Below are 19,554 nucleotides of genomic sequence, written 5' to 3' on the forward strand. Positions count from 1 at the left end.
GTATTCACTAGATAGTGCGGGCACTTACCAACATAAATAAACAATATGCAGCATTGTCTATGGCTGGCATCTAGAACTGAAGAACAGAAAGGTACTTTCCATCTTTAGGGAACTGGCCTCAATCATAATAAAATGGGCACTATTTTCTGTTTAGTATCAGGTTGAGCAGGCATGACACCTGCAGCCCGCTGGACTTTGCTGCATCCTTCCCACCTCATGCACTCCACAGGAACCAGCTCTGGATCTACACTGGTTAACATGGTTTATCATTTTGATTAGTTATTAGATATATATATTGTGAGTCTCTCAGGGCACAGGTGTGAGAGGCACAGCACAGGACGTACTTTCCTTCTATGTCCTTGGAACCTCAGCCCTACACTGCTTAGCCACAAGCAAGAGACCTTTCCACTGTACACTATTTAGCTAGCGAGGGCCAACTCGTTTTGTAAGTTTTGCAATGCAGACATTTACTTGATTGATAATTTCTAATGTGCAACAGTGATATGAATGGCTGTAGGTCTGTCGCATGCATTGTAATTTTCCACACCTAGGCTGCATGATCCATTGGTTGGCTGAGTGAACTGAAGTGCTCCCTTGTTAATTCATCATTAGATCATTCATTAATCTAGTTCATTCATTGTTAGGCAATGGTGACAGTACATCGTAAAAGTCCTTTAATTTGCTGTATGAGTGGCATTAAGTGATTCACTATTTTCAGTACAGTAAAGAATAATGCATGTGCAGTTTTATCATGCATTAACTCGATTTATGAATTATTGCATTTTGAAATAAGGCCAGTACTGCAATCCAGCATACGCAAGATCAGTTGAGGTATGTTTGGCTTGCCAGTCTTACTGTCCTTGTAGAGGACTGCAGCTCTCACTGGCCTATGATGCAAACACAAGGTTAACAGCAGAGAAGTCTCCCCTGTAGAATGAGGAAGTCTCATACTGCACGTTTACAGGAATACGTGACATGAATTGTAGAAGTGCTGACATTTGTAAAGGCATACACAACAATGATATGGAAAAGCATACTGATGAAAGCACTAAAACTAATCAAAAACACATATTTTAATACCATTCATGCAAATTAAGTAGCCCTCATTATTATATATATTTTTTTTAAAGTTGGAGATGTTATCAAAGAGAAGCCCTATAAGGATGTATGCCATTTTCATTTCAGAATGTCGCATAAGGTCTCAAGGATTTCTTAATGGTGCAACAGTGTGATTTTAGAATTATTTCTTAACAACTTTTTTCCTAACTTGATGTTGAAAACCAAATGTCATTTGCTGTTCCTTGCTTATTCAAATCTACTGAAGCCACTTCCCTTGTACAACGTCACTACTGATAGCAGTCTGCTGCGCTGTGCAACACTGCTTCTTGGAAACTTCTAAAATGCAAAACGTGTGAAATTCCTTTTAGAAAAAAGCGGAAGAAACTTGTAGTTTGGTCTCCACTAATTGTTGCTAATTTTTTGGTTTGGGATACCTGTCCATAATATCATTCTATATTGTAATTTCTGATTAGTTCAATATTACATCGATATTTGCCAATATTTAAAAAGCTGAATTTATGAAGTGTGCATATGAATATTGTGGAAAGGAAAAATCCCAGAACAAAAAAAATGACTGCATTGAAACTAGTGTCAGAATCACATAGGGAGTCTGTCTCACCACTAAGATATATACTGTAAAATGGATAGCTAATTTTTTTATATTAATCATAAAAAAGTGGGAAGATATATACTGTAAAATGGATAGCTAATTTTTTTATATTAATCATAAAAAAGTGGGAGAATACATCTTGTATTTTGTAATGATTATTTCTTAGAAGTTTTAACAGCAGTTATGTCTTTATAACACTTTATAACACTTTCTTTTTCTTGGTGAATAGAGAAGTTTCAATCTCAGATTAAGATCCACTGGTGTAAAACAGGGGACCAGTTACAAAAGAGTCCGTGGTCAAAAGAGAAAGAGAAAGAGAAGAACAGGGTACGGTCTTCCTCTGCTGTTTATCTATCAATCTAGTAAAATAGGCAGAACACATATAGAAGAGTCGGAGGAATTAATCTGTAATGGAAATTATTACCAGCTTCTTCAAGCAGAATAAGGTCACACAGTTAAGTAACTCTGATGCTATATTTATAAAGATTGTAAACATTTTCAAGAAATGGGAGCTAGTATTTATATGTGAAAACACTTGATTAAAAGATAAGTCTACAAGCAAGTTTATATCTAAAAAAGGCAGCTGAAGTATTTAATATTCATACGTGCAGAATATGTAAGTAATATATGTACACTGATGCAGATTCCAGTAGACTGGGATAACCTAAATACAAAGTTAGATCCATCAGTAACATAAGAAAGAAGACCAATGACTTACCCCCTCTGCATTCATGCACATACAACAGTGTGCACATTTATTACAACACCTCAACATTTGTCATTTATAGCCCTTATATACCTACCTGCATGAAAACCTCAGGGTGTGAGAATTTCAATTTGTGCTCAGTAATCAGTGATATAGAAACAATAGGCACTCATGTGTGAAAATGTTAGACCACTTTGTGCTTAAACAACGTCTAAAAAACCTTATGCATTTTACCATTTGTGTACTATTTTTAATTTATTGCACGTGGAGCCTATTAAAGTCATGAATTCAATGAGACAATCACTAATGTGCCTATTTTGACAATTTCCCAAGATTTTCAGTTCCAGTGGTTTGATTTCATATGCACAACAAGTCAAAACAACAGAAGCAATGGGGTGTTCTAATAAATGTGCACACTACTGTATTATATACAGAAGCAATGGGGTGTTCTAATACATGTGCACACTACTGTATAAAGATTGAGCTTGACATACACACATTTGAGTGTGTCTTAAGGACAGACAGACAGGACTTTACAGGTCACCATATTTTGATATCTTCAATGATTTGAAGATATCAAAAGAATGTCCCTAGAAAAACCCTAAAGTGTGCCATAAATATGACTACTGCTAATCTAGGAGATTACAAAATACAGTTGTACAAAATAATGGTAAAGACCAACACAACACATTCATAACATTGTGAATCCAGCGTAAGGCCAGCGTTGGGGGGGTGGGCAAGGCAGCACTTATTTGAAGCGATATGTCTTTAAGGGTTTGAATTGTCCTGGAGAGATGTGTGCCCATTCCTGCATGGTTACATTTATTCATGGAAAGAGGGCTGTCTGTATTAACACATTGTGTGTATTAACTATATAAGAAATGTTAACTCATGCAATACCAGTATGCAGGATAAAACATACTGGAAGTTAGAGAAATCTGTAACAAGAAATAGAAGGGTTCAGTCTTTATTGTTTATAATATATAGTTTTTTTCTGTACAGTGGTGATGTATGACAAGTGATACATATCCCAAAACACTCCCAGCAATAACTGGTGCGATTGCAGTTCTGCTTATAGTCCCAGAACAATGAAGTCTGTATGAAATGGAAATGGAGAGGAACCACATTCAAAGCTGCTGATCTGGTAGTGCATTAGCAAAGCAGGGGTAATGAGGAACAGCATTTGATTGTCTTGCTGTATATAAGCAGCGTACCTCTATTTGCAGACTGTACATGTTGTTGTAAGTATAACAGCACAAGCAGTGGTGTATTATTAATATTATTTGCGGCTGTGGGTGGCTCTCACAATTTGCTTTTGCACTTGCAGTATTGTAAAGCAGCTCGCTAAGTTATTAAAAGACATGAAACGTTGCTACCCCCACCCCCCCAAGTGAGAATGTTCTGACACGTTGGTTTAACACATGCTACAACTTCTATTACTACAGCCCTTAGATATCAGAGGGAAATGTGCCTTCAAATCAAAATAATAAAAAAATGTGTTAAACTTCTATATGAGTCTAGTACATTTACAATGAATAATATATTTACCATAGCTTTGTATATAAATATATATATATATATATATATATATATATATATATATATATATATATATATATATATATATATATATATATATATGCATGTATTTCTTTTTTTGCTCTGAGCACACTCCTTTAAGGAGGGCAGAGATGTTTTAAACTCTTGTAAGTGGATTGGGTGGTTGCAGGCCAAAGCGTATGGTTGTCATACGCTTAGACCTTAGGCTAGCTATGCAAAAAGCTAAGGCGCCCACAGCTAAATCCTAAAACATTCAATATATCACTCTCCAAAGCTAAAATAGAATTGCTATAGCAATGCATCAATATAAATGAAATATAAATTCAAAATGGTTCTTACCTTCCAATATATGGAAATGTAGTTGTAGAATATAACGTAAAAACAAGAGCTGACTTCAAAAGGCAGAGACTTCTGAACACAGACAAACAGCAATCAGCTTTTCAGAGCTCTTCAGAGCATGGATCTTGTCAGCTTGTTGTACCAAGTCGAGTGACACTTGACTAGGATTTGACCTCGGCTTCTATAGTTTTATTCAGTCATTTAAAGATATAGGAAGCCCTGTTTTTAAGTCTGACCAGCTTCCAAGAGTGTATATGCACTCTAATAACAAAGGCACTCAGACAAGCTTTTTTTTTTCTAACATTTGTTCAGTTTTCTTAATTCAGATTCTGTTATCCTGCTCATAATTAGCTTTAATAGTATTTCTACTGGTTGTATATGCTTTAAAACACAGTACAGTTATTACAATATTGTGACATTGTCAGTTAGTACTGAACTTAATTTTATTTGTATAACAGTTTAACTTTAAATGATTTTATAACATGTATTTCTAATTCAGATACTTCAATATAGCAGTCTCTGTTATAAATTGTCATTTTATTTTACTCCATTGATATACACAGAAGGCAAGAGATTAATTTTAATTAGGCACCTAGCATCCTCATGCATTTACTTAAGGTTATTATATTAGGTTTCTTATTTATTTAAATACTTTTTTTTTCTTACTATAGGAGAACCACAAACCTATTTTAGTTCAATTGTTTCTGGCATATTAACTGTGCTCCATAGAGTTTGTCATTCTGTTCTCGCTGGATCAGAATGTTTGAGGTTCTGAGTCAAATTAAAAAGATGCTTTTGCCTCATAAGGGAAGTTTGGAACTTTCAGTAGGCCAGCCTGACCTTTTGATACCAGGAGCTCTCTTTTCAACCTTACACATTCACTAATAATATTGTTCTACTGTTATATTAGAATAAACAGGAATATAGAATCCTGCAATATTCTCATAAACTAATACAGAGTACATTATAACATTTTTTTCTGAATAGTGTGTTTTAACAATTTATTTAATATTTCTGCTGACTTTATATTCTTTAAAATACATTACAGTCATTACAATATTTGTTGCAGTTTTACAAATGTTCAATTTGTATCCCAAAGATCAGCCTGCTTCCAGTAGCGGTGACAGTCTTGGGTCAGTTTCTGCTCTCAGTGAGTCTGTCAAAGCCACCTCAGGTGTGGGCGACAGTCTTTAAAAGCCTGATACCTGCAAAAAACTAATAAATTAAGCTGTTTCTATCAAAGAGCCATCCTTCTCTGCTGCATACACCTTTCACTCAAAAAAAGGTGCTCGCACCTTGTACAAGGGAAGACAAGTTTTAGGGTCACTAGTGACTATATATATATATAAAGTATTTGAACTTGAGCGAGAGAGAGAGAGAGAGAGAGAGAGAGAGAGAGAGAGAGAGAGAGAGAGAGAGAGAGAGTCCTGTTTAATTATGAATCAGGAAGTATTATGTGAAACAATAGAGGAGACCTGTGCTTTCAAAGAAGTTTTATAAAACAAAATGTGTTTGCATTTGGAAATGCAGTATGAATATCTTCCTTTTTATTATTTACATATATAAATATTGGGCCCTATTCACAAAATGATTGTTTTGCGGAATTATATTTGAATAGTGTCTATGAACATGCTCTGACGTTAAATAGTGCTTTGGAAAAAGAGAATGGACTTCTAATCCTTTTTAAAGTTTAATAAATACGACCCATTGTGTCTACATTTACTTTAGAGGAAATTCATTTATGTTTTCTCACATGAAGCAGGTAACACATCACCACAGACTCTTTGGACAAACATTCGATGAAACAACTTCCTGCAAAGATTTTCAACGCATAGCATATAAAACACATTGATGTACATTTTAACTAGAATAATTAGTAAACTCATTTATGACACTTTTGAGGCAAGCAAATTCATTGGACCAGTCAGTCTGGCCCTGAATTTATGCTATGGCAGGCATACTGTGAGTCTGGCTTTTGGCCCCTCAAGAACACATTCTATTGTATCCATGGTGATGTCCAGATACAGCATATCAAATTCCAATGGTTGCAACTGCTTTCAGTGGGTGTGGCACTGGGAACTGCTCCACGGGGAAGAATGAGGGCAGCTTTCATTTCCGAGGGCAAACTTTCTTTAATGGCGTAGAGAATGTGTCTCCTCAGTCCAAAGCTGTAAAATATTAAGATATTTTAGCAATTGGAATAAAACTTAATTCACCAAGGATACAAAATAGATGAATGTAGCATGAAAACGGAAATGTCTCGAAAGCATTCCTATTTTCAGTTGTACAGTATAGAATGCTTTTTATCCTTCCCAAGAATAATGAAATGCACTAGACTAGAGGAATCCATTTGCTCTGTTAAAACTGTGATATTTAGCCAGTCCACTAGATGGTAGTGTTACAAAAGAAAAGCTTTGCCAATTGTTTCCCATAATACTCTACTCAAGTTTGAGTTTAGGGTTAGAATTCACTTTGATTTAAGCAACAAGGTAATATAATTAATTGGAATGTTTAATTGGAATGTCGGGGCTAAACAAATACAGAATAAGCCCGTCCTTGAAGTGTTATACCTACAAGTGGACAAAAAACATGTCAGGAAAGATCCTAAGGGAAACAGCAATTTGATTATGATACATAGCAAGTTTTTCTTTTTCTATAAATGACATCATTTACTAGTTTCCTCTCATTGCTCGCCATGTCACCAAACCTGCCTTGATAGAATTCCAGCTTGATTAATACAGTTGGGTTTATGTAATTGTTTTATATAAGCGGTCACAATGGATTGTATGAGACACCTGTCACATTGCAGTACAGAGTAGCTGTTACAAGTATAACCAGATTCGCAGGTTAAATGCTGATAATACTAGGAAAGGGTGAACACTGGGACTGTACAGGGTTTAGGTTTCAGTTAACGTTCCTGAAATGACTACACAAACACAGAGTTAATTGTATTAGGAACCGGATTTGACAGGAATGGTGGTGACGGTCTTTTCCACCAACATGTCTGCACGCAAATTACCTCTAATAACTGGGGCCAGCTTTAAAGGAACTAAAGTGGCAGATTTCTTTCACCTGTCATGGTAACAGCAGATATCATTGCTTAAATCAAATTGCATGTTTGCTGTTGCTTCTTTCCAGAATGCACACGTGAGGCCTGCGCATATGCCCGTATGGGTTCTGAAGTTGTCAGGTATTTTCTCCACTGGCACATCTGACCCGTGTGGGCCCGGTACGGTACTGCTACAGGTGGGTCTCCACTGGCTATTTGTGGAGCCGAGCGAGAATCAAACAATGAAACTGACCACACAAGACATCTGAATCCGGCTGTGAGCCGAGCCAGGGGCGGGGGCGGGGTTAAGGATTTTTGTCATTACGTTTCATCAGTCAAAGAAAAACAACAAACATGGCAGGTAGCGAGTGTGATGAGAGAAAAGTAGAGCCTTGGGACGTGGAGGGAGTGCAGGCTCTAGTTTCTCTGTGGGCAGATAGAAGTGTTCAGGAAGATCAGTGGAGTAAACAGTGTTTATGCCCGAGTTTCTGACAATTTGAAGCAAATCGACATAAAAACCGCGGGTACGGTACACTTATGTAACACACACTAAAAACACAATATTCTACCAAATTTCTCTTTATTATATTTATATAAAGAAAAAAGCGAAAATAAAATTGTAAATTATTTACAAAAATAGTCAAACTAAATACTGTACAGGTGTACCATACATACAACTACGGCTCTCGTTGCGCTGCGCAACTTATTTTTAAGCACCCAAACAAAAGACAACTAGAAAAAACAACAACTGTCCTTAAACGGGATATCTTTGGCAAATCATATTTTTAAAACTTTCTTTTTACCCTCTCAACAGAACTAACTGACCTTTAGTAAGTCGAGATAATGCGTAACATTGGTGGATTATAAATAAATTCCTAAATATATTTACAAAATATAGCGATGCAAGATACAGACGAACCGTTTTTTGAACACCAAACACTTTTGGCAAACTGGCTCGGCTCTGCATACTGAGAGCTGCAGGAAGTGGTGCTCGTAGCTCCGCAGGGGGCGCTCTTCCTTGCACAAAATCCTTCTGATGGTTTGGTTATTATTAATGCATGTATTAATTAACGACTGAGTCACCATTGATATGTAGTGTTGTATTTATGAGCTTGGCTACAGATAATGTGATTACAGTGTTTGACTTGGTTCTAAGATGTACGCAATGCTTATTCGCGGGGTGTCACTGTCTTTCATATCAGGTTATTCCGATTGTAGAACCCATTCTTCATTAAGATTCTAGAACTCCCAAGAACATTTGCTAAAGTATATGCATTCATATGAGGTCATTCCACAGTGAGGATTGGGGGTGGAAATCTGAAAATCTGGGAAAATGAGTGCTGACTAAGGGAGAGAAGGGTGGCTTCTAGCTGCAGCCTGTTACGTATCACATAAATAAGGTCACTGTGACCTTCAGTCATGGTTTTAAGATGAACTTGTCAATGCCATTGCATAAGTGAAACCTGGGAGGTTCTTAAGATAATAGACTCCATTAGCCCAACCAATCAGAGACCAGAAGCAGCAGCAGCCCAATGGTTCATTTGGCATTTATTGCCCTTGACAAAAAAGCCAAGTGCCCTTCAGCAGCTTTTCTTTTAGTGAACAAATGTTATCTCTGCATGAGAGAATGTGCACACAAAGTACTTCAACAGTGGACCTTATCGGGGCCGATTTCCAGTATTTTGTAACTTGTAGGAAATCCCTGTTCAGCAATCCAAACACGAATGTCAAACAATGTTTGAATGAAACTCTGCTCCCTATATCAGATACTTGCTATTCATAATGGGGCATACGTTGTCAGTCAGTGGTCGTTATGATTGCCTGTGCAAGCATTCAGAGTGCTGTTATGTTTGACCAAACAGGTGTTAAAAATGCATTTCTGTGGCACTAGGCCCTCACTCAGTGGAACAATTCATGTTCTTCCCTGTTTTTTTTTTTTTTTAAATGACTTGTATTATCAAAAGTTATCGAGATTCAACTGCATCACCTTAGGCAAACAAATGGGCACTGTTTACACCACTTAGTGATGGTAAATACCCTTTCTGTTTGACGGGTTGTATTTCCTTCATTTGTATCGTGTCCTCGTGTTTTTAAATACCCATTAATCAAATAAATGGGACAGGTGTGTTGGTTCACTCTAGGACTTCCAGAAAACGGACAAGGCATGTTTGCACACGCCTGCATTGGTACAAAGCAAGCTGGGTCTTCCTTGTGGGTAAGTGAGTGGGTAAGTGATTGGGCGTCACTGACTGCAGGGGCCAAAACTGGATTTCAACATTCATTTAACTGGACACATGCGGTTGAAGAACAGAACAACCAAACCAACTCATGTTGCAAACGTATGAAGGTTGTCAGTTTTGTACCTGGCCCCTTGATTTATAGGGGAAGATTGGCATGATTGGTGTCTACAGTGACACTAAAATGTACTGCAGCTTCTACAGTTTATATAATCAAAGCTGTGCCCAAGAGCTATAAGCATGCAATAGTTCAGAATATTATCATACAGGGTTGTTTTCTCCCTTGAAAATAAGGAGGAACAATCAGTGGTACTTTGTAACATCTTTTTTTACCTACATTGCCCTGCCCCTCGCCTCTTTTCCTTTTCTTTCTTTCCTTCTCGTTCCCTTCGGAGCAATTTGGCTCTTCAGACTCATCAGCAGCACCCCTCTGTTTATAGAAAGGAAATAGGGTTACACTTCAAAATAGACATTATAAGAAACGTTTTTAAAAGATGTCTGAAGTCTATTTCTCATTTGGGTTTATGTGAACCAGACATCAATTCAGGATACATTCATTACTTACTCAGACAGCATTGAAATACCAACCTTGCTGTCCGATGACTCTGGAGCCTCTGTTTCTGTCTTCAGCATTTTCAAGACTACGACTGAAAAGGACATTTTTCATGATCAGTAATCACCATCTTAATACCAGTACAAATCCGCAATGTATTTTTTATACTAATGGTACATTCATGCTTGTGTCAGACACATACAGAGGTTTCATCTTTAGAATATTTTAATATTGATTCACTTAGCCCATAATGTACCTGGGTAAATTAACTGTTTATTTAGCAGACACCTTTATCCAAGGCGACTTACAGAGACTAGGGTGTGTGAACTATGCATCAGCTGCAGAGTCACTTACAATTACGTCTCACCCGAAAGACGGAGCACAAGGAGGTTAAGTGACTTGCTCAGGGTCACACAATGAGTCAGTGGCTGAGGTGGGATTTGAACTGGGGACCTCCTGGTTACAAGCCCTTTTCTTTAACCCTTAGACCATACTGTACCTGGGTAAAGTGCTTTTCCTAAATTCTGCTTCATTTCTTCATTTTCCTTTCTTGACTGTTTTGAAATTCCGATGTCCTTTTCTTCATTTTGATCCTGAAAGTACAATTTCAGTTTTAAGGCAGATTAAGCAAAACAAATTAAAAATAAAATAACCCATGCTCTTCAAGGAAGTAAATGAACTTGTGCAATGAACCACTCTTTCGCCTAGATAGCTCCTCCACTGCTGTCTTATTAAAAACACAGGTGTTATAAACAACAGTGACAAGCATAAGCATTAAAAGTATTCTAGCCCTATAATTACTTTAACAAGATCCACAACTTTCCATTGAAGAAGAAAAATAACACTCCAATAATCATTTATTAATAATTGTCTTTATTAAGATGTTATCAGATGGCATTACTTGATCCTTAATCCATGGCCCCAATTTCTGCTCAACCAGCCTTCACACAAAGAGGAGACACTTACTGAGCTGTCCTCGTTGTCTCCATCGTCTGCGTGATGGAAGTGGTGACTGGCAACTGAGTGAGAAGACACTGGCGATTGGTCTGGGTCAACACTGGACGATGTGTCACTATGGGACCGCTTGACTGCTCTAAGATGAGACGAGTTGTTGGACTCAGCTCCCTGTAGTTCCCCTGACTCTAATGTGGATCTTGGGCTTTCTGCGCCGGCCTCAGCCTTCATGCTGGGGTGGCCCTGATCTTTGGATCTTCTGTAATCGGATAGATCTAAAGGTGCTCCGGCCGTTTCTGTCTTCTGATCACTTCCGTTGTGATTTAAAGGCCGGCTTCTCTCTTCCCGTGTCAGAATTCCATCAGTTCTATTATTTTCACCCTTGTGGGTTTTGCTGAGACCACTGGGTGCCGGCTGGTAAAACTTATTTTCATGCCAGAAATGTTCTGGACTTGCGTTGTTGATCGTTCCTTTCTTTGGGTCCACGTCGGCATGGAAGTGTTGTGGTACAGTCCACTCCTCACTACGGCCCTTAATGTAGTAAACACTTTCATAACAATCCACTGCCGGCTTGTGATCTCCAAGCTTTTCTTGACGTCTGCTACTCCAGTCCAGCTTGAGTCGGAGTGCTTGTTCGCTGTGAGCACGGTATGCCAGTTGCGCGTTGAGGATGTGGGGTTTCTCTTCTGTTGGGATCCTGATTCTAACTGCTGGTGGGGAAACCACTTCATGTCTCTCAGGCTTCTCTGAACCCTTAACTCTGGGAATCAGAGAGAACGCCACAATAAGTCACTTACAATTTCCATGGTCAAATACTCAACAAAGCAGGCATAATTTGAAGTAACAAGAGTCCCAAGCAATAAACGAGAAAGTAAATTACAGAACAGGTTGTCCTAATTTTAATGATAGAGGAAAACACACAATGTGTCACCAGTCTGCAACATAAGTCATCTTGGTGTTGGAATGTGAACAATGAAGGGCAATAAAGACATACCTTGCCTTGCTTTCATTCCTGTTCTCTGCCCCTGGGCTTGCTCTGGCACTTTCTGTTCTCATGCAAGATGTCATCATTGCAATGGTCCGGTGGAGGTGATTCGAAACCAGCTGGGTGTTCTGTAGACAAAGAGCAAGATGAGAGCAGCCCCATTATAGACTGTCTGCAGACATTCACAGGTAGAACATACTTAAAAGGACCATATTCACAAAGCATTCAGCCAACTGCAAACTTCAAATGCTTCTGAACTAGCAAATAACAACAAGGATGCATGTAGCAGCTCTTTAAGGAACCTCCTGTCTTGGTGTAAAAAAAGATGCCGTCAGATGCTTGTGATATGTCCCATAATGTAAAGGGTTAAGAATTTGAAGTGCTAGACCATTGAGGTCGAGATACCTTATTATAAAGCTACAGGCTACGAGGCTTTAAGTGGACCCCCTGGACCCTCTTGTAAACAAGGCCTTGGTCTCAGTGAATAAATATCCTGGTTCAATAAATAAATAGATGAAAAGTGATACAAGAGCTGAAATCCTTGCTATCATATTTATATATATATATGTATTTATTTATTTTACCTTACTGTCAGTTTCTTGATCGGTTTTCTGATCAACCTGAACAAAAACAAAAACAAACAAAAAAATAGTAATGTGTTTGAAATCAAACAGAAACTTAATCAGGTCACTTTTACAGTTATAGCAAATCTGGAAGCGGTATAAGCTTGAATGATAAAAAGCAATAACCCAAAAGCTATGTTTTGTATATTATGTGCCCAGCAGGCATAAGGTGTTGAAATAAATACAACAGACCTTTACACATCCTAGCTACAGAATTATAATATTATAATACTGACAAAACCATGCAATGACTGACTACTTTTACTGCATGCGCTGTACATTTCCACAGTCATCAAAATCCACCAATGGCTGTAAGCTATATTGTGTTAATCTTACTTCAGACTGCATGACTATACTACTACTACTACTACTACTACTACTACTACTACTACTACTACTACTACTAATAATAATAATAATAATAATAATTTTGTATGCTGAAAATTAATACATTAATTACAGTTACTTGAGTTTCATGTCCGCTCCAAGTTGTTGGCTTTCTATATCCAGATGTCCCTCCTAAAAAACAAAAGACAGCCCAGTATGGAATCACAGTCCATAGATTACGTTTACAGATAGCTTTACAGAACTGCATGTATCTTTAAAACCAATACTGTTCAGACATGTTCAGACCAGACACTGTATTCTGCAATTACACTCTTGTATTTTTAAAAACCCCATTTCCCTTTTGACAAGGTAGAATATGTCCCCACATCTATCCTGACCCAGAACTGCAACGGATCACAACCATACCCTCTGATAGTTGCTGGTGGCATCTTTTCTCAAGACTGTTGGGGAACTGCAGCCTCACAGCCCTTTCCTCTAACGTCTGTTTGGCTACGTCTGTCTGTGAGCTGCATCCTGGGATTGGTGCTTTGGGATGTCTGCCATTCATTTCAATGTGAGCAAAATAAGTTAAAAAGACAATTTACTTTTTTTTACCATAAGTAGTGGACAACATATACATGTTTAAACAAAGTCACTGCATGCGTTGAACAGTACGGCTCATGCTTCTTTCTGTGACAATCTGAAAGTGCACTTCACATTAATGCAGACAACATCTCAAATAACGTATTCTCAGATAGTCATACTGCTTCAATTTAAAAGCTGTTTTAGGAAATGACTTGAATATCTCTGCTGGCCAGGTGGCTGGCCAGTGGCAGAAAGAGCAAACCCAGACTCAGATAATGCAGTTTTAACGCTTCCTTGCACACTTTTGTTAACAACAAAACAAAATAAAACAGGAACAAACTAAATAATTTATACAAAACACTTCTACACAACCCAGGCTTCAGCTATCGCAATGTTTTTTCCTGTCCATGTCCCTATCCCTGACCCTGTCATGACTGGACAAAGTGTCTTCACTTTGAACCATCTCCTTATAGGATGTGACCAGGGGTAATTGACATCAATAAACCAATCACCACCTGGCCACATTCCACACTTTCTCAATTAACTTATTAAAACAACTAAACAAACCAATTAAACCATTACTGTGCAAAGGTGGCCATCTTGGCCCCAGGCTGTTCCTCTGCTGTTACTTTTATTTAAGCTCATGTAATCAAGGAAACTGCAAAATGATATCGCAAAAGTCTACCGGAAGCCACGATTTTAGTACCACATTTCATGTTAGATTTCGAAATGTCACATTTTTCAATTTTTGTCAGTTATTCATTAAGTATATGGAAAACTACAAAGCGGTACATAATTCAATATGTTAATGTTACATTATTCAGCAGGTTTCATTCAACTTTATATAGCAAAATGAGTTAATTCTATAGGGTGATGCAAAACGTTGGGCCAGAGCTATAGAATCATGAATGCACTGGTTGACCCAGTGTGCTTCCCAGCTGGACTAGCGTTAGCGTTGCCTCTGAGGGGAACAAACACAACAACACAGCACTTACTCCAACATGCTTCTGAGGTTCTTGACCTCTTCCAGAAGCTTTTTGTTTTCCTTTTTCAACACGTTCATCTCGTTGACTGTAGAAACAGCAAACAAACGCGGAGCAGTGAATAAGTTAATATTTCACAGTTTATTATTGTAGGTTACAGTTAGCAGTAGAAGCAGGTGCAGTGTAAACTCACTGAGTTCAGGACCAATTCATACACATCTGCCCAGCATACAAACGGTCAGCAAAATGTTAAAAAGGTAAAAAGAGGGTCTGTCTTAAGAGGACCCTCATCAAATACAATCCTTTAACATGTGCCGAATAGGACTGACACTTATTCATTATCTGTAGCATTATAATAGAGTGACTAGGAAACACAAATTCAAGAAGACATCCCTATTTCATATCTGGTATATTAGGTTGGCATACTGTATGTATGTGGGAACTAAAGTCACAAATCAGTTCAAACAAAGTCATACCCAGAATGGTAATGTGCTGGAGACTGTGTAGTTGAGAAGTCTCATAGTCCTGCTGCTTCTTCTTAGCCACATCTTGAGTGACAGTACACCTGTCGCACAGACCAGCTCGTAACCTGTCAGAAACACATCAGAGAACTCAGGGTCATTTCACTGTACTGCGCTTGGTACCCTGGTGCCCCCTCTTCATCAACGTAAATCCATACTGAACAAGAACTGGTGCGTCGTCAATGGGATCCACTCTTCTCCTCACAGTTAGAGAGGTTTGCATTGTTGTTTAAAACCAGCGTGACTGATACTTGCAGAAGAAAAGGGAAGAAAACTGACCTGTTTTCCAACAGCTTGACATTCTCATGAAGCATCTTCTGGTGTTCTCGTAGCTGCTGGTTTTTCTTGAATAAATCCTCTATTCTCTGTGAGTCACTGTTTAGTAAAATATATTATTATTATTATTATTATTATTATTATTATTATTATTATTATTATTATGTATGTTTTCTCATTGGGTCAACCCCTGTTTCAAGAGCAGGATAAGCCATTAATGGCATTTTGTAGATGTACAAAGAAGGCGTGCACTCACCAGCATTTTTCCATGGTCAGCTCTGTAACCTTTGCTTGCAAACCTAGAGAGCATTGACCAAAATAAAAAAAGAAAACGTGCATTGGAATGTATGTTTCTAATATAATAATTCTGGAGAAGTTTGATACTTGTCCTCTCATTGGAGTTGGTGTCACAGACCTACCCAGCCTCACTTCTACACAAGGATTACTCTGGGTCAAAGGGGGACCCCCACGCTAAATGAAAACTGTGTTTGAACTCCTGACAAGTATTGTATTGTGCCTCCCATCTCTCTAGCAGAGCAATGCAATATCAAATGAAATAAAACAGCATACTGTGTATCTCCTTCTCGTGGAGCTCCCGGAGCTTGTTGTGCAGCTCCTCAAAGCTGTCCATAGGCATGGCAAAACCAAGGCTGTCTGTCACTGTACTGGAGCACCAGAAATCCTGTATCCCTGAATCACAACAGCAAACACATACACAGTTAAGATTAGAGACATGTTCAAAGCTATTTCAATCATGAATCTCCTCCTTAACAGTGTGATCACATGCCAGCATGCAGTAATATATAGACATACCATTTTTATGAAATGTTATGGAAACATGTATGTCAAAAGTGTATTGTAATAGAGTGTTATTATCTAAAATGTCTTCTAGGTGCATACACAATACTGTTTAAACTAACACACATCTAACTGTGCAGATGAATCACCACTGCCACCATGCAAGCACAAACATCGAGAAGAACACTAAAACACTTCTTTTAACCAGCGTCGGACACACTGTATTTTTGTTTGTGCACATAAAGTATTTTGTTATGCACTGTCTATATCATTAGACAGGATGTTTGTAACGCCTCATACTCAAGAAGGCGAGTCATTTCATATAATGTACAGAACAACATTCAAAGCTCTTTGAATAAACCGGAATGCTCACAACTCGCCTTTCTGGTTGTTGTGGTTAGAAGCCCAAGGCTTCCTTTTTGCTGCAGTCAGAAGGGAGTGGCTTAACCGTTTGCCTCTTGAGTAAAATGTCAGTAAAAATGTCAGCACTCCAGATGAGAGGAAGATTCACTTCCAAACGGCTTTTAAAACACAACATGGAAGTTAATTTCCATTGATCGGTACTCAGTTGTAAAGCGGAAGGAAGGACAGCTTTTCTTGTTTTGAAATCAATACTTTATTGAATGCCTACCGATAAATACTTATAAAAGGCAATTATGAGTATGAGTTTCTGCACAGCCCTAAATCCATTGCAACTTATCATTGGCCCTTTATATACTTATTTAATGCAAAAGGGAGAAGCCCGTTTTAATATAAACGGACTGGCATTGAGCAGAACAATGGAGAAAACATATTCATACAGTTCCTAATTTGTATCATAAATCACATACAAGACATTAACAGTGATGAGTGTGTCAGAAATCCAGATGTTATCCTGGGCATGGAACACAACAGAACAATTTGAAAGCTGAGCTGAGCTTTGCGGGTCTGTCAAATGCCTTAGATGACATTTACTGTTCAAGAAGAGAAACATACTGCACAAAACTAATAACATTCACATTTGACTAAAATAACCATTTCAGATGATGTATTTCAATTTATGGTAATACAGCCTATTTCAAAAAAGAAGTAAAAACTGTTAAAATGAAAAAAGAGTGTGTTCGGTTAAGGACAACATGAGCCATGAAGCAATGCAACATGGTTTGTGTTAAATGTAACACAAATCAGAGATTTAACACAAAATGTGTGCTTTCCCTGTTTCAAACACACACTCTGTATTTTTTTAGCGTGCATTGCCAATTTTAATATTTCGCTTGAAGGCAAAATCTATTTTTCTTTTTACCAGATAGAGCAGATATGGGTGTGGTCCCTGAACAACAGCCTCATATTTCTATAGCTTTTTTTTTTCCAATTTAGATTAAGATACCAAACATCTTACAAGTTAAGATACGTTAAATATTTTGATCAAAGACATAACAAGAAGCTACATGTTCTCCAATGCACTGTCATGTGATCTAGACACATGTCTGCACAGAAGTGGTTGTACTTTACACACCATAGCTTAAATAACCTTCTACAAGTGGCTGTGGAGCTGGACTGACAGAACTGCACATCCACAGAGCAGGGATAGCACAGGCAGAGACAGTGAGTGAGCATCCCACACGGCACTGAATTTCATTGAAATAATGTTCCTTGAAAAAGTTTACCACAGTAAATTTGCACAGTAATTTTGTAATGATTTCCACATGGTTATACTACGTATTTACTATAGGTTCCCATCTATACTAGGAGATTACAACCAGCACCACTGTACTCTCTATGAAACGTTAGGGTGGCTCAGTCTGGAGAAAAGAAGGCTTTAATTTTTGGGGCTTAGTCCATAAGGTATACTGGAAATGTTCCAAGCTTCCTTACATCTCTGTTAGAGACATGTTACTACCTATGCACTAAGACCAAATGATGTGCCTACTTAAAAAAATCCTACATTTTGATCTAATATGGGCTAACATGCCTTGGTATATCAGGCATCTCATCTTTGGAATTCATGGCCTCTTTACAATACCTTTTTAAATCACTCATAAATATTTATTATAAATCTGACCAGGGTTGCAAAGCCTGTAAATATTGACAATGACCAGGATCATGTATTGAAATTGTTTGACTTTTTATGCTTTTATTTGTATTCATGTTTTTATGATTGTTTGAACTGTTTTTGTCCTGTATGAATGATTTATAGATTTTATAATGCTATTTCTTGCCAGGACCCCCTTGAAATGTCCTAATGAATTCATGTGTTACCTTCCATTGAGACCTTTCTGTACAGTGCATTATAGAAGGCAAAATAAATGCCATAAGCACCTAATGTGTCAAAGGGACACATTATAATATTTAAGTTTCTTGCGCTTTCCAAAATATCGTTTGAAGTTTAATGTACAAATAGTTATACAACCCATCCACCTTCACTCTGCAACCTATCCCTAAAAACAAAGCTTATCTGTCTTCTGACAGACACTGCAGGCTTGTATCCATGAGAGATATTTGTATCGGACAGCAATTATTGAGTGTTTCATAAAAGCTACCATCACAGCTCAATGCAGCACATAGCTCCCTGGCTGCCAGCTAACCACATTGATCACATTCCATTGGAGAGAACGAAGTAGAAGCGACTGCAGTGCTTACCTTATACTTCTTTCTTCCTAGTTTCAAAGTTCACACTCCCAGTTCTCCATTCCTTAAGATGCTATGTGGAAAGAGAAATGCCCAGGAGAATTTTGCTAGAGCCTCGCACAAGAGCCCAGCACACAGGGGAATGAGCTTCAGCTCCCTGTGAGAAACTTGCCCAAGCAGTTTGCCTTTGTTAGACACAGATGCAGAGCTCAAGCAGAGCCTGTTGGAAGTTGTAGAACTGGCTCTGCAGTAACCCTACAAACTGGTAGAACCAGATCGGTAGAGTGAAGTCTAAAGAAGTCATTTTACTTTAACGGCTGCATTTTAACAAAAAGACAAACACAAAATAATCAGCCTTTTCCCTCTGGAGACCTGGGCTCGAATCCAGTCAGAGAGATCGGTTGTTATAATTCTCAACTTGCTTTGACTTTTGTGTACAGGATCATATTCCACATGTAACTAAACCACCATGCAGTTTGACACAATTGCAGGAGGTTTGAATGGGCATGCTTTGAATGAGCTCTGAACTGCTTCCTTAGCCCTCTTAAACATGAGGTGTGCTCACAGGGGCAATGCTATGATATGGTAATACTTGCACCATCATGAGAAATTCCAATTAGCTATTCAATTTGAACTCGTAAGGATTTAATATATATATATATATATATATATATATATATATATATATATATATATATATATATATATATATATATATATATATATATCTCAGTTCTTAACGAAAAGGAGTTTGAGTAATTGTGATGTAACATACGTGTTTT

General features: G+C 37.9%; 1 protein-coding gene across 4 annotated transcripts; it reads right to left on the bottom strand.

Moving 5' to 3' along the window:
- Nucleotides 1–4,614: 4,614 nt before the first annotated feature.
- LOC117964453 (uncharacterized) lies at nucleotides 4,615–18,981 on the bottom strand. 4 transcript variants are annotated; one of them, XM_059004207.1, is made up of 15 exons: nucleotides 18,785–18,981; nucleotides 15,938–16,057; nucleotides 15,624–15,666; nucleotides 15,371–15,466; nucleotides 15,047–15,159; nucleotides 14,583–14,658; nucleotides 13,429–13,559; nucleotides 13,136–13,194; nucleotides 12,637–12,672; nucleotides 12,062–12,180; nucleotides 11,080–11,827; nucleotides 10,613–10,706; nucleotides 10,149–10,207; nucleotides 9,894–9,990; nucleotides 4,615–6,442 (listed from the first exon to the last, which is right to left on the bottom strand). In XM_059004207.1, the coding sequence occupies exons 2-15, from the start codon at nucleotides 16,002–16,004 to the stop codon at nucleotides 6,432–6,434; spliced, it is 1,749 nt and encodes a 582-aa protein (XP_058860190.1). In that variant the 5' UTR covers nucleotides 16,005–16,057; nucleotides 18,785–18,981; the 3' UTR covers nucleotides 4,615–6,431. The 4 variants fall into 4 exon arrangements, with proteins under 4 accessions (XP_058860190.1, XP_058860191.1, XP_058860188.1 ...); XM_059004205.1 differs by having other exon boundaries at nucleotides 4,617–6,442; nucleotides 9,898–9,990; nucleotides 13,142–13,194; XM_059004204.1 differs by having other exon boundaries at nucleotides 4,617–6,442; nucleotides 9,898–9,990.
- Nucleotides 18,982–19,554: the final 573 nt, after the last annotated feature.

Source organism: Acipenser ruthenus, chromosome 29, assembly GCF_902713425.1.
Source record: "Acipenser ruthenus chromosome 29, fAciRut3.2 maternal haplotype, whole genome shotgun sequence".
Classification (NCBI taxonomy): Eukaryota; Metazoa; Chordata; class Actinopteri; order Acipenseriformes; family Acipenseridae; genus Acipenser; species Acipenser ruthenus.

Coding starts and splice junctions, on each gene's coding strand:
- LOC117964453 (XM_059004204.1), bottom strand. CDS start 16,004: ATGCCTATGGACAGCTTTGAGGAGCTGCACAACAAGCTCCGGGAGCTC. Junction 15,467..15,623: donor CTGACCATGGAAAAATGCTG/GTGAGTGCACGC, acceptor TTTACTAAACAG/TGACTCACAGAGAATAGAGG. Junction 6,443..9,897: donor GAGGCGAGGGGCAGGGCAAT/GTAGGTAAAAAA, acceptor AATATTTTACAG/CTTTGGACTGAGGAGACACA.